Raw genomic sequence first — 24,822 nt, 5'->3', positions numbered from 1 at the left:
CATGGACGCACCTCTCTGACAAGGAGAGGAACAGCAGCATATACAAAAATAAACTAAAATACTTTTAAATAACATTCTTTATTTTAATGACTCGCATCAGAACAAACAAAAGAACAACCTGCCTTAAGGAGCACTGAAACAAAAGAACATTTTAAAGAACACCACGAAGTCCTGCTTTGCATAAAGAGGTGCGGCCCTCGAAACAAATGATAATAAAGATGTTTGACGAATATCATATCCATATCGAAATTCGAAAAGGAAATATCAGGATGCAGAGTTGCAGACTCGCGGAGTGCCCCAGAGCCTTCATGTGCGCAAACAATGCACTGGTTTACTGCGGCTCATGTTTGGGATTACCACAGTTTATTTTATTTTATAACAAGTATTCTTTAGTTTAAATTCCATATACAAATATACATTTATTCTAAAAAAAAAAAAAAAAAAGTTAGCGAGAAGAAGTCCGACCCGAACGTAAATGAGTGACATTTTGGGCCCGACCCGAGCTCAAGATCTACTGAAGGCTCTACTTGAAAGAATGATTGCTTTATTTTAGACATTGACATATAAAAAAGGAACAAGACACACATTTCATTCATTTTTATTGAGGAAAGCGTTCCTAATTTCCAAAGTTTTTGGCTTTAACCCTTGAGCCGGCGCGTCCTCAGCGCACGTCGTCTTTGAAGCGCCCTTACGTTTTAATTACGTCACCCACATGCCGTTGGTTAGTCTCGTTTTAAAGTGCGGAAGTTGCGGTTTACTCTCGTTATTATTTAAAGTCAATCGACCAAGTAAAACGTGAGATATTGTCATTTAGGTTTTATAGTTTTATTGTCCTCTCAAAAAAACATTAAAACGCTGCATGGCTCATTTGTTTATGTCTATATTTCCATCATTTCTCGCCCTTTTTCAAAACGGAAGCTCCATGAAAAAAACACAAATCAAACGAACCCTTTCGAAGTCACAGTGGAAGCACAAAATGCGTTTTTTTTAATAAATATAACCGCCGTGCGAGGTTCCACCGAACGAGAGGGAGGAGTGTTCTGAAGCAGCAAGGTGGCGACCGACGGCCGTTTGATTCGAGCGAGCGACTTTGTGTGACATTGAGAATGAACGGAAAACTAAATTTAGCGCAAGCAATTGTGCTTTTTGATCAACTTGAGGAAGAGGATGGTCCAAATTCGTCATCATCGTCTTCTTCGGAAGAGTCCGTGAGTGAAGATAGTGACGGATTTGAACACGTGGGTGACGCCATCGACGAGCAGAAGTAAGCCAACTCACTTTTTTTTTTTTTTTTATGTTGAAAACGTTTCTTTTTAAAGTTTCTTTTGATATTGCAAGACAAAGTTAATTTTGATGCAATATAAGTGTGTGTTTGTGTATATAATAATAAAATGTGCATATCAGATCAAAGTCGTACGTGCACGGTGTGTATCCCAGGCAGGAATTTATAATTTGTGGTGTTCTTCTTTCTATATGAAGATTAGGGATGTAACACATATTCAGCTATGGTATTCTATTCGAGGCCTCAACTAAGCCAAAGCAGCAATGCACAATCCATGTGCCAGTCACCATCTGTGACGGGGCAGAAGGGAGAAGCAAAGCAACTCAAGGCCGGAGGAAATGCCAGCAGTGCGCAAAGGGTGGAAAGAGGACCGACACCCCATGGAAGTGTGGGCTGTGGGATGGAGCCCTGTGTCTAATTCCAGGACGAAACTGCTTTTCGGAGTGGCATGCTTGGAAAAAAAATTAACTTGTTTATTGTAAATATTTTTGAAAATACATTTTTTCCCAATGTTATATATATATTTTTTTTCCCCACAATCAGTCTTCTCAATTTGTGTATATAAATGTGTGTTCAAGAAGCTTGATTGTGTGTAGTTTTCATCAGGTGATGGCCGCAATACCTAAACTCATAAAGAGATGGCCTCTAAACACTTTTTGTGTTAGATGGTATATATTTTTTCACTGTTCTTCACTGTTTGGTCTGCTGTATATAACCTGTTTTGACTAGAGCATATATAAAGGCAAAAAACGCCTATGGCTATACCTGTTGTTTATGTTGAATTGTCAAATATAAGACTATTTCTTCAAATTTTTTTGGGTTGAATGTTCATCCTAACATGTTGAATAAATATTATAAATTTTCAAAACGGTTCGTTACGCATGTTTGGTTGTCAATTGGACATCAATATTAAAAATTTTGACAAAAGGATTTTGGAATTTTTGGTCTTTTTGGGCCCAAAATGATGATTTATAATTGGTCCGTGAAGGAAACAACAGTTTGGACATGAAGTTCAAGGTGTCACAAAAAAAGGGACCAAACCAGGCCATCGTAAACAATTCTTTCTTTGAAATATAAAGGCAACTTCAAAGGCATGCAAAATCAGACAAAATAGGCCCAGACCTTAAAGGGTTAAAACGGTTTCATTTTTTTAGATAGGATTTCTCCTGCTTTTGAAAATAGTCTTTCGCAAGCGACGGATGAGGCCGGGGTACAATGCCTCAACATAGAGATGAAGTGTTCTCTTGGTACCCAAGTTCTTTAGAACAAAGTTTGCACTTCACCTTTTGAAAAATCCGCTAGTAGAAGAAATACATTAAAACGGACGAAACAAAATTGTGTTGTCACAATAATTTACAATATATATTCACACTGGTTATTATAATTTGTACCTTTTTAGGAGGGAACTGCTCAAAATAAGCCCAGGCAGGGGATGTTCTCTTCTTTTTCGATGTTGGACAGTGCGTCCATTGCAAAACGAATCCGATTGAATTTAGGTTTGAAGATGCGAGCTGGGTGTGTCAGTGTACCTGTCAGCTCATTGTCGTCTCGGTGCGCCATTTCATTTCGAATCACCGGCGAAACTATGTGTTGGCGATGACGTAGGAAGCCCGTCTCGTGAGGCTTCGGACGTAGCAACGTGCCTTCCGAGGCTTCGGGCGTGGCCACAAGCGTAATCAACACATGCCTCGATGCGCGCTTTGCAGATTTTTTTTCCGGTTTGCTCGGCACACGCATCGGAGCCTCAGCACAGTAGGGCACATCACTACCGACGAGGAATGCGTCATAATCATGCGAAGTTGTGAGGAATTTAAAACCACACTCACAGCAAAATCCAACACTGCTGCAGCGAATAGAGCACGACAGGTCTGTTGGCAGCAGATTGCAGATCGCGTAAATGCGTAAGTATGTCCGTTTAAATCATACTAGGCTCGAGCGTATGACGTGGCACTCGCGAGGTTTCCGCCGCTATCGCCATTGTGGAAGATAAACTGAGGCATTTCAACACAGGTCGCTCTTTAAAAATGGTTGGAAATTATTGTGCGGTAAAGAATTGCAACAACCGATCGAATAGAAAGGAGAATGTACAGCTCGACGGAACACCATTGAGTTTCTTCCGGATCCCTACATGGAGAAAAGGCGAGGAAAAGCTCATATCTTAACTTACCAAATGTCGAAGAATGGCATGGGTGGCCTCGATCAGAAGGAAGGGCATAACGTTTGATTCTCCAGTTACACACTGAGTTTGCTCAATGCACTTTCACTCCGGTAAGTTAATTTCGTTTGTTTACGCAAATTTCAGTAACTTTACGCCCTAAGTCGGCCTGTTGTTAGCTATTGCTACAGCTAAACAACTAGCATGCATACATGTGCATTGTCTTCATAAGACATAATTCATGTTGCTAAATGAAAAAGCTGTAATATTTTGACGTGAGAGAGTGGCAAAGAATTTGTACACAGGCTACATTTTATGCAGCAAAAGATTTGTACATCCGTGGTCACAGACTAATGTAAACACACATTGCTTACCTTTGCTAGAAAGATGGTGTTGCCGTTTGCTATGGTCATAAAGTGAAGATCCTGCACCCATCCGCAGCAAAACTGTTCGTAGCTTTGTAGCGATTTGTAGTTTCGGAATTGCTGATGAGTGTAGTAACATATACCAAACACTAAATACAGCATGATGTCCATTTCGCGTAGTGGTGGAAGCTTGTCGACATCTTAATTCCATTTGTGTTCGGCTTGCTCGTGAGGGTCAACATTGTTCACATCCTTAAAATTGCTCACATATCTGTCCTTCGCCGTGGTAACAAGTTTGTCTCTGTATCGAACTGGCAAGTATTCCTTACTTTTTTCCATCTTTGGTTGCCGCTAAGTTTAAATGTCCCGTGATGCTTCCGCAATGGTTGCGTTGTCGCAAATCTCGCATGATCCCGTGCTGCTGTGACGTAAACGCTCGAGCCTAATTGCGAAAAGACATACGTCCTGCTGTTAGGACAATAAAATATGGTACGTTTACCTGTATGAAATAATTAATCGTATGTGCATCACCACATGAAGCAAGATGATTGCATGTTTAGTCCAGTTGATTGTATGAATCTAATGTATGTCCTTTGAACATCTTCAGAGGCAACAGCAGCAGAAAGCGCACCTGGCAACAGGTCAAAATGAAATATAAAAACATAATCCAAAATGGTATTTGTGTGTGGTGGGGAGGGGGGGGGGGCAGAAGAGAGCGTGAGAGAATGAAAATATGCTTTTGTACTTCCACAGCTAACAAGACGAGAGTAGCAGCGAGGGCCACGGGAGGGGGGAGCGCATCTGAGCCCTTCACTGTAGCTGAGGAGTTAGCCCTAGCCAACAATAGTGGCAGCAGCGAGGGCCACGGGAGGGGGGAGCGCATCTGAGCCCTTCACTGTAGCTGAGGAGTTGGCCCTAGCCAACAATAGGGGCAGGCCAATTTCGGAGGGAGTGGAGGGGGTACAGTCCACCCCTGGTGCAGTGGAAATGTCCACCCTCTATGTGCGGGGTAATATATGGCATTGAGGTTTCATGTTAATAGGACTTTAATTCAAAATAGTGACATGTCATGCGTTTTAATGCATTTGAGGATGGACACATGGTGACCACTACTCCACCACCATATATGGGCAGTACAACTCGGCAGGTAATTAAAACTCATGACATTGCATGACCTCTAAATTATGCTGTCCATAAAGTATGTATGTGAAGCCTGTAATTATTTGTCTTTCAGGATGGAGAGGATGACACACTGACAGCCACCTCTGACACCCCCATGCAGGTTAAAACACTTTGCTGCTGCTACTGTGTGAATATTGTTGGGATAGTGACCCTTACTCTTAAGTAGCGTGTCTGAATCGGGTAAGTTATGTGGTGCTATGAATCTGTGTACTCCTTATAAAGGAGGACTTGCAACCGCCCATGTTCCCCTCTGATGCCTCCCTGCCAGGGACCTCTCAATCCAATAAAGTACAGTTTCTTCCTCCTTGGTTGATTGGAGGTACCGAATCTTATACATACTAGGATAATATATTAGTCCTGTAGGCTGGAGTGGACAATGTCCGCAGCCTGTACAAAAGAATGCTGGAGTTGGATTGCGAAAAGAAGAGGCTAGAGATAAAAAAACTCAAACTGGACATTGAAAAGCTGGAGCACGACAAAATGGTATTAACCTGTACATATCACTCCATTAATGTGTATCATTTAGTTTGCCTTCATGTTCTCTTTACAGGCATGGAAGACTAATAAATGAGTATTGCAACACGTCATTCTTGTCATATTTATTTCAATTGTGTCATTAATTGAAGAATTGTTCGGCAATTGCATCCCTCACTGCACGTCCTGTGGGATGGTCAAGGGTCCTGGGGTCAGTGACATCTGGGGGGAGAGGATTGTGAACTGGTACTCTCTCTTTCCTTATTGTGGCTATATTGTGCAGTACCACACATGCTGCTATTGTCTGGCAGGCCCTCTCAGGCTTCACGCGAAGGCCTTTAAGACATGAAAATCGGGCCTTCAAAATGCCAAACGTATTCTCCATTCTGACCCTGGTGACACTGTGGGCATGGTTGAAGGTTCTCTGAGCCTTTGATTGGGGGTCTGCAAATGGTGTCATCAGGTGTTTCTGACATGGGTAGCCACGGTCCCCCAGCAGTAATCCATCAAAACGCCCTTACAGTAGATGAAATGGAGGCAAGTTAGTGTGAAATAATGGCATAGCAGTAGCATGCTTATTGCATCCTAAAAAGATTAGCTATTTATTCTGTTGAACATGCAGGATCTTACCTTCTTGGAATCCCTGTGAAAGTAGTGATTCCCGGAAAATGCGAGCATCATGTACAGACCCTGGCCATCTTGCATCCAAACTTGTTACCATGTACTGGTGATCACATGTCATCTAAGAATATATGCAAAGGTGAGGAACAAGGAGTTCAAGCACTTGTCACCCCTGAAATTCAAACCATTTGGGGGACAAGAAGTACTGCAAAATGGTACAAGCTGACTCGTTGGAGAATTTAATTTATTTTCAATGTTTACCTATAGGCCTATAAATTATGAATCCTTAAAATAATTTTTATTATTAATATTAATTGTAATAATTTGAAATATGTTTTACCTGCACATTGATGGTATGTTGGGACTTCCTGTTCACAAAATCCCCCTCATGCTCTCCCAGGGATGCACTAATGGGGATGTGGGTGCAATCAATGACTCCTATTACTCTTGGGAAACCTATATTGTTAGTCAAATCAGTTACCGGTCATAATTCGGTTTTGGATAAAAGGCAAAACAGCCAATTGCATTTAATAATTAGTAGTCAATTACCCGCGATTGCATAGAAGCCTTCTTTGATTTGAAGTGCAGTTAGATGGCCAGGGAACACGACAAATGCATCCACCAGTTTAGCAAGAGCAAGTACCACTTTCCGAATTGCACTGCATACAGTCTTCTTACTCAGATGTTCAGCATCACCAATGGAATACATATATTGTCCGCTGGCAAAATAGCGCAAGGACAGGCACACAGTTTGCGCGGTTGTGAGGGCTTGACTTCGGCACAGGTAACGTAGTCCCTCAGCTGAAAATTTATATCTTTCGTGGAGTACATCGTCCGGGTACGCCAGCGGATTCTGGTGGTCCCGAAATACCCGTGCCCTCCGGAGAGAGCCCCTCACAATCCGCGCGCCAATGTCGTATGGGTCGTCCAAGTACGCTGTCATTGTCAGGAGGACACGTCCGCGGAGGAGTGCTGTTTAAATAGAGCGTGGTTAATTGGAATCCTGATGTTAAGCAAGATCTAACTCTGACACGACCAGGTTTGGCGTGCCATGGCAACACTTCTCGGTTCCAACATATCCACCTTTCGTAGTCTCGCATAGCCGCGAACTTACGTCGCACGTGATAAAGTTACTCTCGAAGTTACCCTGCTAAGCCAGAAAACCGGCTTCGTAGTATAGGCCACAAGAAGAGATAAACAAGACACACTGAAAATCTATAGTGCATTGAGGGGAAAAAAACAAAGGGCAATAAGCATAATACAATGAGCCCCAACACTTCTCTTCTTGCTATTTAAAATAATATACATATGTTAAAGTCATTTAAAAGTTTGAAAGAGATCTTTGAGAACATAGTCAGTCTTGATAGATATGTTAGATCTTGAAAAGTTAAAAGTTAAAGATGAATTATTATTGTTGTTTTTCTGCCTTATAGGCTTTGATGATATTTCAAGTTGAACCACCTGAATTTTTGGGGGGGAGAAGTCATCTTTAAAGGTCCTTGGTTGTATGTAAAAATTTGCTTGTTTTGTTTTTTTCTTCCCTCCTTTTCCTATTTGTGATGGTCTGCTATTGGGATGTTTTTTCTCTGCTGCTCCTAATTGATCTGCCCTTTGACCCCAATCAGGTGAAGCGAGTTCACCTGGATATGCTCAACTTACAATTGTTCACTAGTTTTAAGAGGTGGTCTGAGCAGAGTCACTGTTTGTCTTGATGAAGGCCTGCACGGCCCAAACATGTCGGCATTTTTTAATTTATACAAAGCCATGACTGAATAAAGGCTTTTTATTTTTGTACTTCTTGAGTGCCTCGGTTTTTTTAAATTATCATCAATGAACATGTAAATTAGTGATGGGTCCGTGAAACCTCATGAAGCGTGTCGACACAGTGACACATTGTGTTGACACAGTGTGGATACTGTGTCATTGAAAACTGACACCTGCTGGACATAAAAAAAAACCTACAGGCAACCCACTTGACAGACTGACACTGAATTGATGACATAGCATGTAAAATCAAATCATTTAAGTCTTTGCATTCATATTGCATTAGTCCATATCTTTACATCATGTGAACATATATTATAATGTGAAAATGTAAGTAATAATGAATGGGTGAATAAGGAATGCCTGTGGACTTTTTTTTTTCTGATAAAATTTTATTCAAAAACAGCTTTTTTTGTTTTGTTTTTGTTTTTAAATTTAGTTGTTGTTGTTGTTTTTTTTTTAACAAGCCTGCTGTGGACAACACACTCGCATGGAACCAACAATGCCGGCATGCACAAGAATTTCCAGTTGAAAGAGGTTTGGATAAGATATCCATTGGCTCCTCCAGTATCGAAGAAAATCGGCATTGCGTGCCATGTTCGGCTCAGCCATGCATCGTTGCACTTTTGCAATTTCATCTACAGTTGCATTTCCTCCTTGACTCCCCACTTTGTCATCTAAGTGCTACCATAGCCCGTCAGAAAGAAATTGAAGTGGACAAAAAAATAAATTATAGCTTAATTACAGATTTCTAATAAATTACCAAAAAAGTGACTGTGTGAAAATAAAAGGAATGGTTCTATACCTGTGTTTATTTGGGGATTATCAGAAACTTCATTCTCATGCTTGGCCAGTAACGCTTCAGCAATGAGGCGGTGGCAACTGTTTTTATATGACAGGTTAGTCATATACAAAGTACAAATGCGACATTTCACCTGCAAAAAAATAACTTTTGATAGTAAAATCAAAACTTTGGGGATCGCGTAAGGACCCGATAATTGCAATCTGACCAGGATTCGAACCCACACGCACGACGTGTTGGGACGAGAGGCGTTTGCTCTGACCACTATGCTAGCGGATCAAACGCTGGTACGTAGTTTAAAGACAAGGGACGGCAATCGACGGACCCGCGTGCACCCGTCACACTAATAAACTAAGCTTTACCTTAAAATTAATTGTATTTTGAATGAATGATGACAAGTGCGTTTTCCCTGTCTTACGTCCATTTCCACAGCAGGTTGACAACGAGGAAGTAACCGTGAGATGTGGACTGTTTCAGCAACTCCATCACGTTGACAGACGCGCTTCCTTTTGAACCAGTTTGCCGCGTCATGACTGTGTCGACACAGTTCAATGAGTTCTTGCATCGGTCACGTGATTTTCTTGTAGCGATACGTGCACCGACGCAGGGGTTGCTCCATGAGCTCGGAGCGCGCGCCGGCGCATTAGTATCACTGGACCCATCACTAATGTAAATGCTGTATAAATACTAACCAACTCGGCTGTCCAAAAGATCCCACATGCTGTCTTCCTTTTCCGTTGCAGGCTCATCCTCACCCATTTGTTCCTTAAGTAACTGATTAAAGATATCCAATAACCATGCTGTTTGTACATGAAGAAGAAAAATAAACCGTTAAAAAATAGCAATGTACCTGTGATGTTGATGGTGTCGCTCGGTCAAGTTGCATGACTCTAGCACATTCTGCGGTCAATCTTGAAACCGGTTCTTGACCATGTGATAGGTTCCCAAATGCAATAGTTTTAAAACGTGGACCCAAAACTTACCATTGCCAATATTTGAATGTTTTCTACACTGCACCTGGTCATTAAGAGTTGCTGCAGGTTCTGCAGTAAGGACATGGCTGTGTGATTTTTAAGTTCCGAGGACCTAATGGATAATTTATGTTGCACCATCCGATGATTGGGATGACCTTTGAGGCCGAAACAGTTTTCTCTGCTGACAATTCAGTTGAGGCCAGGCTGAATGGTCCAAGAATCTCTAAACATTGACTTATTGTTTCAAATTCTGTAAATGACAGAGGTGGGATGTCTGTCCTCAGCACAGCTAAAGCCGCACCGACTGGCTCTCAACATGTAATATGTTGAATTCCAACGTGTCTCTACTTCTTGGAGGAGTTTGTGGGCTGGCTGGTTGGAATGCTGCTGAAGCTCACAGTTTCTGTTTGGCAGTTGTGCTTGTCTTAAAAAATGTGACTATTTTCCTGGCTTTGGTTCGTATTTCTGAAATACCAGTGGTTTGCTCAAGTACCTTTTTACACAATTAAATTAAAACTGTGCAAGGCAAGGCACGTTTCTGATGTTGAGTAATTTTGCGCTTAGTCATATTTGCTGCATTATCAGTGACAATGCAGTGGATCTTTTGCCTCAGCCCCCACTGGTGTAACTATGTGTCCAGTGCATCTCTTATATGCTCTGCTGTGTGCGAGAGTGGAAAATGTTCTACACCCAGCCATACACTTTCTAGCTCCATATTGTCATTCATGTAGTGACAGGTAAGGCCAAGGTAGGCATCCATGTTGATGGACGTCCACATATCAGAAGTTAGGCTTACTGACTCCACCTTCTCCAACTTATTTATGACCTTCTCCTTTGCAGCTTGATATTTATTTGTTATTAGTGCCTTTACTGCTTGTCGACTGGGCAGGACATATGTGGGGTCAACCTTTGCCATGAATGCTCTAAAGCCTTTATCTTCAACAATAGTGAATGGCTGTGAATCTGTAATAATCATTTCCACCAGTGCGTCAGCCAATTCTGCTTGGCGACCCTAAAATAATTCACAATTTTTTAATATAACATTTCTTTTTATGGTCATTACATACTGCACTTCTTTTTTTGAATGTGCATTCAAGTCAAACACCACAGATACTTTACCTTGTCTTGTTGATGCCCCAGCAGAAGCACCATCTGATTTTGGTGTGGTCTCAGGTTGTTTAGCACGTAAATGACGCTGCACTGAGGAAGTATTGTTACTGTAAGTCAACTCCTGAGCACAGATGGGGCACTTGACTTTGTTGGGACTAACTACATCAAAGTACTCCCATGCATAGGATCTTGCTCTTTTGTGTGGCACATGATCCACATTGTCGTGGCTGTGCAACGACACTCAATAAATCACTGAATTAACAGTGTCAGACAGACAGCTGCCTATGTATGTGTGTGCGTGCGTGTGGTTGTGTCGTATGTATGTAAATTACCGTAATTTCTGGACTATTGGGCGCCCCTGATTACAAGCCTCACCCAGTACATTTTTAAAGGAAAAAGCATTTTGTACATACACAAGCCTCTCCTGCCTATAGACCCTACCCACCGACGTCACAAAATCACGTGATCGCTGTATTGTTCCGCCCCCTTGTCCGTCATTTTGTGTCTGTATTATCAATGGTCTCAATTGATCGAGCAATTTATAATGCATTTCAAGACCCAGTGCTTTCGGATGCCGTAAACTCACTTGATGCGTTGCATAAAAGGCGTTATGTGGAAAAGCTTCAGTTTATCCATTCGCCAGATCCATATTTGATGCCTAAATCGATGTTTTTCGACCCGCTGTCTCTGCTAGCTACCCTGATATTTACAACTATCTTGTCCACACAAAATCTGCCTATTCTCACGAAAGTTTGAAAAACTTTAAGAGCTTGGAGGCTTATAAATACTTCGTTGCTGGTTGGGTGAAACAGGTCCTCGTCCATGAAAATTCGGCAGGAATCTATCTTGTGCTTGGAAAGGTGAGTTACGAAATTTTCAATTCAAAATCTTTTGTTCTTGCTAACATCCACTGTCAAGTCTAATGTATTTCATGTCGTTTGTCAATGGAGCTAGGGCTTTTAATGTTTATATGGTTTAGCGATAGCACTCTCACTACATACATACGTGAATGTTGTGGCGATTAGCCTAGCAATGATCTTAATTGTGGTTGTCAGCCCCAAACCCTCTAAATATATATTAAATGCATCTTACCAGATATAAAATGACTACTACATAATCTGTGGTAATCGTTTGGAGCCCAGTTTTCTCGTCGAATTGCAGCAGCCCATCTCGCTCTCTCCTCTCCGGGTCTCTCGGAATCCGGTAGAGCTTCAAGTCTCTCCGTCTATCTTCTCTGTTATTGCAACCGACCGCCACACACACCTTCACCATTTTGATTATTAATGTTAACGAGCAGAAAAACACGCTGTAAATAGGAGGAATGTACGTAGCCGTAACAGGTAAACACGATGTGTTGACAGACAATTGGGCGGCACCAGTCAGGAGAGCGGAGTTGTGACGTCACGTGGGTAGGGTCTATAAGCCGCGTGTGCCCACTTAGTAACTAGAGACATTGACAAGGTGTGTTATTAAAATTTTGAAAACTGTATATTTCTTTAACTTTTCGTTCCAAACAGCGCCGGCAAACACGGCAGTTATATAGCAGCGGCACGGAAGTTACATAGCAGCACTAATTGTGCTGGTTAACAAAAACATAAGTCTTTGTTAGCAATCTTCATCTTCCTCCTGTGCATTCAAACCATGTAAGTCTTCACCCTCAGTGTCGGATATGAAGACACTCAGATGCACTTCACCACGCACCTACTCAGTCTCTCCTTTGCTGTCACCTTCAATGTCTCCCTTAATGAGGCAAATTCACTCCTAGCCTGTGCTGTCCTCCTCGTCACGCAGCAGAATGGCCCCTTCGAAACACGTTGGTGATGGTGGACTCTTTCACAGAGCTTCACGCTGCCAGGCTTCCCCGGCAAACCTGTGCAAAAGCTGCTCTTTGCATGCGGCGAGTCTTGGCAAACGATCTCTCGCCGCTCGTCATCAAAGCTTCCCATACAACTCGGATGGCCAATTTAATTTCTTCGAGCATTTTCCATGATGCAAGTATGCCAATTCTATTCATGCACAAAGGCGGATGCACAACGCACAGAGTTAAACTACCGGTAATTGTGCAAACTAGCGTCTTCCTCCACACATATATTCCACGTGTCTCACTCCCACATTCCATGCTCGAGCGCCCCTGGTGGCCGTCAGAAAAATACACAAATTGGCCGTATCATTGCACACGCCGCAGGACCCAAAATGAGGGACAAAAGTAGCGGCTTGTAGTCCGGAAATTACAGTATATCTATTCTAAGTGTATGTCACTATCCTAGTATATAACTATGTGAATGAATTTAATATAATTAAAGTGTGATAATGTAATGGCTTGAATTGAAAATAACGAATGTTGTAAATAATGTATGACTAGGCCTCGGGCGCAGCATATTTGATTCCCAACACTAACGAAAATGACTGGAAAACAGACGTCTTTGGTGAGATTTTTTGCAGCAAAAAAGGGCACCTGACCTGCCAGAAGATGAGCCTAAACATCGAAGACGCACGAACTGCGAAGGAGTGGATTCATGACCCGTTTGTGAATAAACCGTGTGATTCGAGCATGTCTGTGCAACAGGAAGATCAGCTTGTAGAGATCGCAAATGACAGCGACCTTAAACGTACATTTGAGACAATTAAAATAATTCCGGAATATCCTGACAGCGCTACGAGAACATTGAAAACCAACATCCAACATCGCATCTTTGTGAAGCGGGCTTCTTAGTTAAAGGGGATGTAGTGCCCTGGGAAAATTTTAATATTCCATCATTTATCCATAAACGCATGCCTTTTGTATTCATATCATGCCACTTCATGTAATTACACACAAGAAAATGAGAGAAATTTGGCTCGATTGTCAAGCTAAAACGACCGGCGCCCGAGATCTGGCAGATTGTGTGACGTCACGACAAGTGAAGAGAGTCCCACCGGCCACTAGGGGGGCAGCGCCTGTCTGCATCAATAGAATTCCTTCTAGTGAGGGGAGAATTAGGGGTGTTTTGAGCTGTTTATGCTGATGCATTGTGTTCGTCCTGCACATATTCCAGGTTCCCTCATGAAGAAACACCCCTCGTTGTCAATAAAAGAGAATTCAGAATTGTTTCTTCAACAAGAAAAAGGCTCAGTGCTTTAATACTGAATGGCGGCGATGATGGCAGAAAATTTCATTTCTAGTTTCAGCGACGAATCCGACGTAGAAGGACGTAACGGATGTTCATCTAATGGTGACGAAGAGAGTTACGAAGCTTTAATCGGTGTTTTCGGTTACCAATTTGAGCCCAAACCAACGCCAATGCAGCGTAATGAAACGGTCATTGAGGGGAGCAATGACACTGATGAAACATCGGCAGCAGATCGTGTGGAAAACACCAATGATTTGTTTTGCATTTCTTTTTGTGAAGCTGATACACCGTGACTGCAAAATAAAGGAATGCATAGAATAATTATCATTTATTGCGCTATCATAGCTTTTCGCTCTGCCAACAGACACAAATATGAATGGGATCAGAGGATTTGTTCTATACAGTATATTTTACGAACGATAATGTATACATGTGTCCAGTCCTGTATCCAATGCGTGACATTTTTTAAATTATAAAAGAGTACTCACTCTGGCCATTTCGAGCTTGGCTGCTCCCCTCCTTTCCTTACCCTTAGCCTCCTTTGCTAGTCATCATCCTTTTTCTTGATATCTCGGGACATTTAGGTCGCTGCGCGTGTATGGTTGGCACCGCATCTCCTTTGAGCAGCAATCTTTTAGCAAAATCCGATTTCACTTGTCCATAGTTCGAGAAGCTTTCAGGTGGAAAATGCGCACCACAGAAAAGCGTGCCGGAGGCTGTGTCTAGAAAATTAGCCCTCTTTGCACGGACGAACTTTACCCATCATCTGCGTAGTCCAGCTTTTTTTTTCGCGTTCGGGAACTCATGGATACTATATTCCGATAAATAACTATTTGTACACCACATAGCACAGCAGTTTTGAACCATTTTTGAGATGTTTTCGTCAAACAAACCCCAACGCTACTCTCTCGTCGTTAAAAAACAATGGCACCTGGCGCCGCCTCGACTGTCAATCACTTGTCGTGACGTCGCCGCCCCATTCGGCTGTTTCCGGAACACTTTCGGGAATGTTCGTCATTTTCGATCTATTTTCGATAATTGCTCATTAATGTGATTGATTTTTTTGTTAACTTTATCAATATTTGTTATCTTGGCACATAACGGTTCTATTGATGTCTCACACCCCCTTTGCCGCGACATCCCCTTTACCGCCTTCGCCGTGTCGTTCATTAACTGTGAGAAAGCGGTGTGCAGCTAACCTGGCAGGATGGGTTTGAGGAGAACTTTTGTCCATCCACGATCAAACGCAAGTTAATATTCCTTTCTTTAAAGAAAGTTTGTAGTGTTTACTTTGGAATCGCTGCATTCGCGGTCATTTTTAATGTTACGCACATGCGCAGAACCACATAATTGCTGTTTTTGATGGGTTGCAAAATTAGTCAAAACACCGGTATGTGAAAAAAAAGACTCAAATCACACCGGTCCGTGGTGCAAAAAAGGTTGGGAACCCCTGCCGTAAGGGATGGCCCCCTAAAAAAACTAACACAGCCAGAGCCGGATACATAGACACACATATACATGTATTTTCTAACAACTTCATTCCCTGATGTTGATTTAATAGAAACAAGAATCTTTTAGATTACCCACTTACCGCGGCCCCTTTTAGAGGCTAAGCTAAGGGTTGAACTGCCAAATCAGTCCGTCCTGAAAAAAACGGGGGTTCCCAGGATGAAAAGGCAAAGTTTGTTCGCATATCCTCTGATGAAGCCGTAGAGGTGAAACGTCAGGACGCCTTTTTTCCTTTATGGACTCCTTTTTAACTTACTTTGGAACGCTAAAATCTAGCACGTGACACGCATCGTGGTGAAGATTATTATTCAGCATCCCAGAAGACTCTCACCCCCCCATGAACATCAGAAAAATAGTAAAGTGTGCACGCACCCTCCCCCCCCGGGGGTGAGAGTTTGTTCCGGAAAAACCGGCTGGGAAAATGTGTAGGATTCAGACACGTGCTATCTGGCAACCCAGGGTAAAAACCAAGATAACTTTGAACAAAGAATATTGGAGTCCACGGGATAAGTTTCTTTGAATATTTGAAAGGTAAAAAACCTTATAACTTTCAGTCTTTTTTTTTTTTTTTTTTTTTGGTCCCTTTAATTAATTTGATTGTTGTCGCTTTTCTTGTGTCCAGAGTGACGACTGAAAGGCGGTCACTTATGAATATAGGAACTTTCTCCCTTCCTTTCTTTTGTTTTTAATTAGTATGCATGTATACACACGCCAAGGGAGAAGCAGGTATGGAAATCAACCTCAGAGATTAAAAATGGATTGAATGCCGACTTTAATTTTAGTTTGACAAAACAATATTTTAAGACTTCACAAGTGTGATGCCCCAAAAGTGTGATCACATTTGTGTGTGAAATTTCTAATGTTGTAATGCAGAAAAGGTATGAGTCCCATTTAGGCAATGTATACTTTATTTTCTCAAGTGAAGATGTTTGGAGTGGTCAATAGGTGGCACCATTGGACTACTGTTCAGAGTGAAATAACGGGGCTGTAGTCTTAACAACCTGTATCGCTACTTTAATAAATAAGATTCCCCGATCTCATCCCACACCATGGGCCATAGGAGCATGACAAGCTGGGTGGGGAGTTCTTGAATTATCAAACTATCCCAAGTACCTTCCTTCAGGATGAAACAGATATAGAAAGCTTCTGGGCTGAAATGGCAACACGGACACATAAGGTACATTATATTTGTCTTTCTTTTTGGCAGGTGTGACTTATTGGCTACAGTACATCTGTTGCTTTTAAAATTGATACATCGATGATGCATAGTATGCATGTTGTACTGCATCTGAACTTTCTTACAATATACTTACAGTATTAATTAATGAAAAATAAGGTATGTTTTTCCATTTTCTTCTTGGTTCATTTTCCATAGGTGACAGGAGCCAAAGAATTTGAGAGGCCTGCTACCGTTACCAAGTAGGTGCTGGTGTTGCCCCATTCAAATGCTGATGCAGAAAGGGTGTTTTCAGTTGTGGGACTAAACTACACGAACACCAGAAATAGCCTGGCACTGGATGGTACCTTGTCCTCAATAATGACCACAAAGATGGCCTGCCTGGAGCCCTGCTTCAGATGGGAGCCCATCACAGAGGTCATCAAGGCCTCTAAGAAGGCCACAGCCCACTACAACCTTGCCCACAGATCTTGACAAAGAAAAAAAAGACTAACAAGCTGATCTGCAGACCTCATTTTTAGTTATTTTTATAATCTGTTCATCTTTTGTATTGCTTAAAAAGGCTAATGTAAAGCACTTTATTTGTTGCACTGCTTTGTTAGCTGAAATGTATGGTGGGAGGCTTTGAAAAATGAAAAATATTTCTCCCTAACTTATCTTTTGTCATTTTTTCCTAAACATAAATCATTAAGTGCTCTTAAGAAAACAATTAATACCATTGCAATCAAAATGTCAATCAATCCACTTGAATGGAAATTGCTTAAAACCACCTGTGTTTTATTCCAACACATTGTTGAGGTCACTAAGGCGGCTAATGGGTTGAAATCCGAGCAGTTCTTGAACGCATCACGAGCAGCTAGCTATCCAATAGCGCCATGGGGCCGTTGGAAGTTTAAACGTCATCTCCAAACTAAACAGCTGTCGCTTTAAAACAAGTCGATGGACTATTTTGTTCGCCTTTGTGAAAACTCAGAGAAACAGGCAACCTTTTTGAGAAAGCCCTCAAAACCAGTTACCTTGTTGCTAAATCCAAAAAGTCCCACACTGTGACGGACATTAATACTACCTGCCTGCAAAGCCATTGTCTGCGAGATGCTCGACCCTGATGCGCTTAAAGACATTACTCAAGTCCCCCTGTCTGATAATTCTGAACATTTTCAAGCCTAACTGCTATAAAAACAAAAACAGAGAAAGACTGATAGCTGTTGAAGACTAAGGAAATCGACTTTGTGTTCATCTAAACAGGCTCAAGTTTCATACTGAGTGTGGTGGCTACCACTACCATCACAATTTAGTGTTTCAAGATTTAGTTAATTATTTGTGACATATTTTTGGACATGTATTTACTAATGGGTGCACACTTTGGTTAATATTTGTCTGAATGCTTACTGGATTTTATTTACCAATCTGAGGTAATGACCACAGCTGTGTAAGATCTGGCACCTACCATTCTGAAGAGGGGATATTTAAGTTGATTTAATTATGACTGTTTGGAGTACAGTTTTCACTGTTTAAATGCACATTAGTTACTTATTGTTTGAATATATGTATATTTTCCATCTGTTGTCAGTTTATGAAGTTGACAATGTTTGGTTAATTTCTCATACCTCCTACAGGTGGTCGTTAGTCGAGTCCGCCCTGATTTAAACCCGCCACAAAGCTGTGTCTGAAGGTCAGTTTGGTTGAAGCCTTTTGTTATGTTGGGACCAAGATGTTTTGTTATATTTGTTTTCTTTTGTGACTTATTAAATTGAATTTTCACCTAAGTTGAAACACCAGTGTCCATGTGTATGTAGGTCCACTACACTAAGTATACATACTGAGAAATTATTTTATTTATTTATTTAATTCATTTTATTTTTTTTCTCTCTTCTCTCCTACTTGTGATGGTCTGCTAATAGGATGTTTTTTCTCTGCTGCTCCTAAATGACCTGCCCTTTGACCCCAATCGATGAAGAGATTCCACCTGGCTATGCTGAACTTACAATTGTCCTCTGGTTTTAAGGAGGTGGTTTGAGCAGAGTCACTGATTGTCTTGATGAAGGCCCACAAGGCCGAAACATGTCGGTATTTTTTAAATTTGTACAAAGCCATGATTGAATAAAGGCTTTTTATTTTTGTACTTCTTGAATGCCTCGTTTTTTTTTTTTTAAATTGTTATCAACCCATTGTTATTTTTTTATGACTGTTGTCAAGCCCGACCCTTCCCCAAAAGCAGTGTTCAAAGCTAGCTAGGCGCTAATGCACAGCTGCACTGCTACCGGAGCACCTTGTCGGTCTCGCTCTTTGATGACGTAATCGCTGCATGAATTCAGATTTGTGAGACATGACAGTTCAGACCGCCATGACATTCTGGAAAAAAGATCAGATTAAAACCACATACAAAAGTGACCCAGATCAGATTTGAAATGGTCCATTTCTATGCGACTTGTCCCGTTCAGACCGTCAAGTTAATGCCTCACTCGAGTTGGAAAAACACGAAAAAAATCGGATTCGTGCATTAAGACCTACAGTACGAACCCAGCCTACTGAACGATTCATTTGGGTGGGTAACCTGAACTGCTTCTCCCGTCACTAGTTATTACCGGGGTAGCTCTACCGATTTCTCCAATGAGACGTCGCAACAACAATAACCTGACTCAATTATACCAAGCTTGCTGTTCAATCATGTGGTCTTTAAAGGGTATGTCATGCCCTGGGAAAATGTTAATATTCCATCATTTATCCATAAACGCATGCCTTTTGTATTCATATTAATGCCACTTCGTGTAATTACACACAAGAAAATGAGAGAAATTTGGCTCGATTGTCAAGCTAAAACGACCGGCGCCCGAGATCTGGCAGATTGTGTGTGTGTGTGTGTGTGTGTGTGTGCGACGTCATTTCAAGTGAAGAGAGTGCCACCGGCCACTAGGGGGGCAGCGCCTGTCAGCATCAATATAATTCCTTCTAGTGAGGAGAGAATTAGCTGTGTTTTGAGCTGTTTATGCTGTTGCATTGTGTTCGTCCTGCACATATTCCAGGTTCCCTCATGAAGAAACACCCCTCGTTGTCAATAAAAGAGAATTCAGAATTGACAGTGAGGGGTATTTCTTCAACAAGAAAAAAGGCTCAGTGCTTTAATACTGAATGGCGGCAATGATGGCAGACAATTTCGTTTCTAGTGTCAGCGACGAATCCGACGTAGAAGGACGTAACGAATGTTCATCTTATGGTGACGAGGAGAGTTACAAAGCTTTAATTGGTGTTTTAGGTTACCAATTTGAGCCCAAACGAACGCCAATGCAGCGAAATGAAACGGTCATTGAGGGGAGCAATGACACTGATGAAACATCGGCAGCAGATCGTGTGGGAAACAACGAATGATATTTTTTGCATTTCTTTTTGTGAAGCTGATACACCGTGATCGCAAAATAAAGTAATGTATAGAATAATTATCATTTATTGCGCTATCATAGTTTTTCGCTCTGCCAACAGACACAAATATGAATGGGATCAGAGGATTTGTTCTATATATTTTACGAGCGATAATTTATATATGTGTCCAGTCCTGTATCCAATGCGTGATATTTTTTTTATTATAAAAGCGTACTCACTCTGGCCATTTCGAGCTTGGCTGCTCCCCTCCTTTGCTTAGCCTTAGCCTCCTTTGCCAGTCATCGTCCTCTTTCTTGATATCTCGGGACATTTAGGTGGCTGGTGTATGATGGGCACCGCATCTGCTTTGAGCAGCAATCTTGCAGCAAAACCCGATTTCACTTGTCCATAGTTCGAGAAGCTTTCAGGTGGAAAATAACAGAAAACCGTGCCAGAGGCTGGGTCTAGAAAATTAGCCCTTTTTGCACGGACAAACTTTACCCATTGTCTGCGTAGTCCAGCTTTTATTTTTTTCGCGTTCAGGAACTCATGGATACTATATTCCGATAAATAGCTATTTGTATACCACATAGCACAGCAGTTTTGAACCATTTTAGTGATGTTTTGGTCAAACAAACCCGAACGCTACTCTCTCGTCGATAAAAAACAATGGCACCTGGCTCCGCCTCGACTGTCAATCACTTGTTGTGACGTCCCCGCCCCATTCGGCTGTTTCCGGAACACTTTCGGAAATGTTCGTCATTTTCGATAATTGCTCATTAATGTGATTCGATTTTTTTTGTTAACTTTATCAATATTTTATCTTGGCACATAACTGTTCTATTGATGTCTCACACCCCCTTTGCCGTTACATACCCTTTAAAGCACCATAAAAATTAAAAAAGTATTTGATAGAGCACTGCCCTCAACATGACTCGAAAGAGCAAATATCCACCTCTCCCAGTTTTCATTTGGCACCGATTGACCACGGAAAACCGGAGATGCAGTATGATCCTTTTAATTTTAAAATGGTAATTTTGAAGGAACTTCACTATTCAAACTTGGAACTATTTTCTCCACCAGAGGGCAGTCATGATCTTTGGACGTAATGCTTTGAGCCAAATACAAAAAAAAAAAAAAAAAATCACAATGTGGAGATAACGTGCTCAGAAAAAATACGACAAAAATATAAGCAGTTACATTGTTACTGATGACTTGAGTATTCTTTTCACCTACTTGAGTCAAATTTTTGGCTACTCGACCCAACTCGGAGAAGCACTGTTTTACATTCAGTTGGACTTTCATTATTCAAAAGGTGCTAAATAAACAAGTTACATAAGCATTTCTTTACACCGTATCATGTTGCATAAGATGGATTAGCGACACGGAAAACGAAATGCATTCAATAGTTTGATTGCTGGCTATTTGTATTATTTTATGGCGAAGCGATGATAATGACACCTTACTTTGCACATTGAGTTATAAGAGGATTGTCACGCACATTATTTGTACATAAAGCGGGTGATCGTATGTGTAATGTTTGTTGATCTATTAGCTGCAATCAGGAACAAGTCCTCAGATGAAAACCAACAAATTGGAACGTTTGACCAACTCGTGAACTTAAATAACTGCTGAAAGTTCTTTTTGACATCGACATTTACCACTGCCAGAAAAGGAGACTAAAAGAATCCGAGGTTTAAAAACATTTATTTTCTAAAAATTAGGGGTTTTAAATCTATTTTTATTTTACTATCAGTTCTGTGTGCGGCGTTCGCTCGGTGCGGCCAGTGCCATACAGGTGGGCAGGAGTGCGCACACACCGCAGCGTGCTGCTGCTTCCGCTTCCTACCCGCTTCTCTCGTCTCCTCCCGTTTTCCAGTCCCGCCGGTCTTTGACCCCGTTTTAATCACGTAGGGGGAGTGTGGTCCCTCAATCATGATCACCCCCAGATGCCAACAAATAAAACTCATCACTAAAACCATGCATATGAAAATAGTTAAAACACTCAAAAACAGTTAAAAATCACACAATTCTGAAACTATTAAAACATGTTGGCAGCCAAGAAGGGTCCATTCTGACATATAGATTCAAGTTGTTTTTGAAGTTTAATTTCCATCTCCGGTGGGGAACCACTGGGACCGGGTGGATTGTTGTTCCGGCCTGTTGGGCAAGGTGCCGCAGGTCAAGCTCCCTGAAATGGAATCAATTTAATCTTATTACACTCGTCCGGGTGAGGGGCGGATCATACCCTTACCTCTCCGCGGGCTGCGTAGCATCGGCGGGCTGAAGATGCTAGAATGTTGTTAGAACAAATTTCTTGTTTTTGATATGAACACTGTAAAATCATGTATGGTTAACAGTGCTGTTAATCTTACTTTAAAAAAGCAATTAATTACGCTTAAAAATCTCCCAAAAAGTAAATGAGTTTGTAACAGTTACCTTAAAGTAATTATTAGTTTCTTGGTAAAGTAATTTTAGTTACTTTACATGTTTTTTTTTTTTCCATTCTAGGCAACCATAGAATGGGTCACGTGACAACAGATTTTTGAAGACTTGGTCATTTCACCCATCCTGAAAAGGGGGGGGGGGGGGGTCAGTGCATGAGAGGTGGCACCTTGAAGTTTCAGGATTTGCGAGCAGGCAGGTGGTATGGACCCAAATGCAGGAAAAAGGAGGTGAGGCAAATGAACGGTGCAAAAAATGATTTCATTAAAGCCAACAAAAAACAAGCAAAGTACAAAACAAAGGCTGTGGTAATCCAAAGAAAGCACTGAGGTAAACAAAACTGTCACTGTTACTAACAAAAGACTGCTTTTCAAAAAACACGAGGACTTGGATAGACGCGAAAATGCTGACCAGAACGTAGACATGGACATTGACAATGACGCAAAAAGGAGTGCAAAGAAACTAGGAGCTTATATACACACAGAGACAAGGGGTAACAAGACGAGGAACAGATGGGTGACAGAAAGATGCAGATTGGCGGATACACTAGGAACAAGTACAACAGGTGAAATCAATGGGCAATCACAGAAACACACCAGGAAGGATCCAACACAAAACATAACATTAATAATAATAATAATAAATGTGATCATTTAAATTTTACTTGATAGTTCTGTTTGAAAACATTTCACCCATGTTTCATTGCTTTGGTAAGCTACTCGATGAATCTGTACAGTTAGCATGATGTTAGCTCAAAATTGATGGATGATGCAATTTGGGTTGGGCTGATTTGTGCCACAGGGCCTGCACTTCTGAACATTTTTAAACATACAATTTTATTGTAATCATGAATTTTATTCCTACATTTTATCAGTAAAACTGTGACATTTTTAATTTTAAACCAAAAAGAGAAATATAGTACACCATCATGTCAAGGAGTTATATGAGGAAGACTGACAGGGCCTCCACTCCTCTACAGGACAGACACAAGATGAGAAAAGTAATTAATTAGATTACTCACTACTGAAAAAAACGCCGTTATTAACAACACTAATGGTTAACCTAAAACCAGTGGTCGGGAACCTTTTTGGCTGAGAGAGCCATGAACACCACATTTGTTTAAATGTGTATGGCTCTCAAAGAATTAATGTTTAAAACTAAAAATACATGTAATGTGTGCATTTTATGCAATGTGAGGGGCCGTACAAGGCATTTTTCATTCTTGCCCTCTCACACACATACATACATTCTCCTCTCACATACCCTCCCCACACAGAAACACAAAATACTGGTAATTTGGTAACAAATCGTGAACTGGGCCACATAACCTTCTTTGGACAGAAATGTAACTATTAGTCTACAGGTTTTCACAGCCATATCCCAATTCGAATCCCACAAGTCTGAGATGTATTAGTTCAAGCAGAGTAAAATGTATTCATATTTTAACACATCGGGTTTAATATAGCGGGGGTGTTTGCATGCGTTCCTGAATGCACCGCGTGGCGTGCAGGGGCGACCACTCCTTGATGTCTGCGATTTCTGTACCATTATTATATTACCATGTTTCACCCACAAAATCCGGCTGTGGCCATTCACAGCTGGGTCTTGACACTCGGTGATACATGCTCCATGGAGTTTTTGGATCAAAAAGAGGTAAGTATGTGATAATATCTCGTTAAAATCATGGTGTCTGTAATTATGCTCTCACCTCCAGTTAGGGTTTTGCTGTTTAAATTTTTTTCTTTTTTTTTAATTCCCTCCTGTTCAAAAATTTTCTTCCCCCAGAAAATTGAGATTTTGAACTTACCAATGATGTATCACACATGCATATAGAACAATTTTGAAATTTGGCCATATTGGGGGTGAAAGAACTTCAAGTCACCTGAGTGTTTTCCGCCATATATACAGTACATAGGGCTTACTTTTTAGAGAGCTTAGTTTGTGTGAATTTTAACGAAAATATTTAGTACTACTAATTTAAATGCTAAAGGGGCGTGGTTTTCAGCAAATCGACATACAGGTATATTCATCCGCTACAAGTCCATCATGGACCCAAAAATCTGATTATAAACTCAATGGAGTTCATCCTGAGAATTTAACAAGTTGCAAAATAATACTTTCTGCAAGAAGGCAAATCTATTCTGCATTGAAAGTGAGTTGACATCATTTCAATAAACAAAAATGAGATGTTCGTGGCTAAACTTTTACCATCCCCACTAATAACGCTTGTAGCGCATAACTGTATTTTATATCTTTCAACAATATAGTGTAATGTCGTCAAAGAGTCGGCTGCTTAGGAAGGTTGTAATTCTTTATTTTGTGAACTTATAGAACACACGACTGCTGTCTGCTGCAGCCGACACACCAACCCGCCAGAACAACAACAACAACAGGAAGGCATGTCTCTCACTCTCCACCTCCCTCATCCACGCAAGTCACGCGGTGCATTCAGGGACGCATGCAAATACCACCGCTATAGACCTTACCCACGTGAC

General features: G+C 41.2%; 1 protein-coding gene across 1 annotated transcript; it reads right to left on the bottom strand.

Annotated features, from left to right (window-relative positions):
- Positions 1–2,692: 2,692 nt before the first annotated feature.
- Positions 2,693–16,947, bottom strand: LOC130924376 (putative nuclease HARBI1). Its single transcript, XM_057850911.1, has 10 exons — positions 16,873–16,947; positions 9,338–9,419; positions 9,064–9,178; positions 8,854–8,914; positions 6,629–7,007; positions 6,420–6,535; positions 6,089–6,200; positions 5,709–5,974; positions 5,637–5,644; positions 2,693–3,047 (listed from the first exon to the last, which is right to left on the bottom strand). Exons 1-10 carry the CDS (start codon positions 16,945–16,947, stop codon positions 2,693–2,695), a joined length of 1,569 nt encoding a protein of 522 aa, XP_057706894.1.
- Positions 16,948–24,822: the final 7,875 nt, after the last annotated feature.

The sequence above is a fragment of the Corythoichthys intestinalis genome, chromosome 11 (genome assembly GCF_030265065.1).
Source record: "Corythoichthys intestinalis isolate RoL2023-P3 chromosome 11, ASM3026506v1, whole genome shotgun sequence".
NCBI classification, from domain to species: Eukaryota; Metazoa; Chordata; class Actinopteri; order Syngnathiformes; family Syngnathidae; genus Corythoichthys; species Corythoichthys intestinalis.
This window is presented reverse-complemented; position numbering and strand designations above follow the sequence as displayed.

Coding starts and splice junctions, on each gene's coding strand:
- LOC130924376 (XM_057850911.1), bottom strand. CDS start 16,947: ATGACCTCTGTGATGGGCTCCCATCTGAAGCAGGGCTCCAGGCAGGCC. Junction 8,915..9,063: donor AACCTGCTGTGGAAATGGAC/GTAAGACAGGGA, acceptor TTGATCCGCTAG/CATAGTGGTCAGAGCAAACG. Junction 6,536..6,628: donor AGGCTTCTATGCAATCGCGG/GTAATTGACTAC, acceptor CTAACAATATAG/GTTTCCCAAGAGTAATAGGA.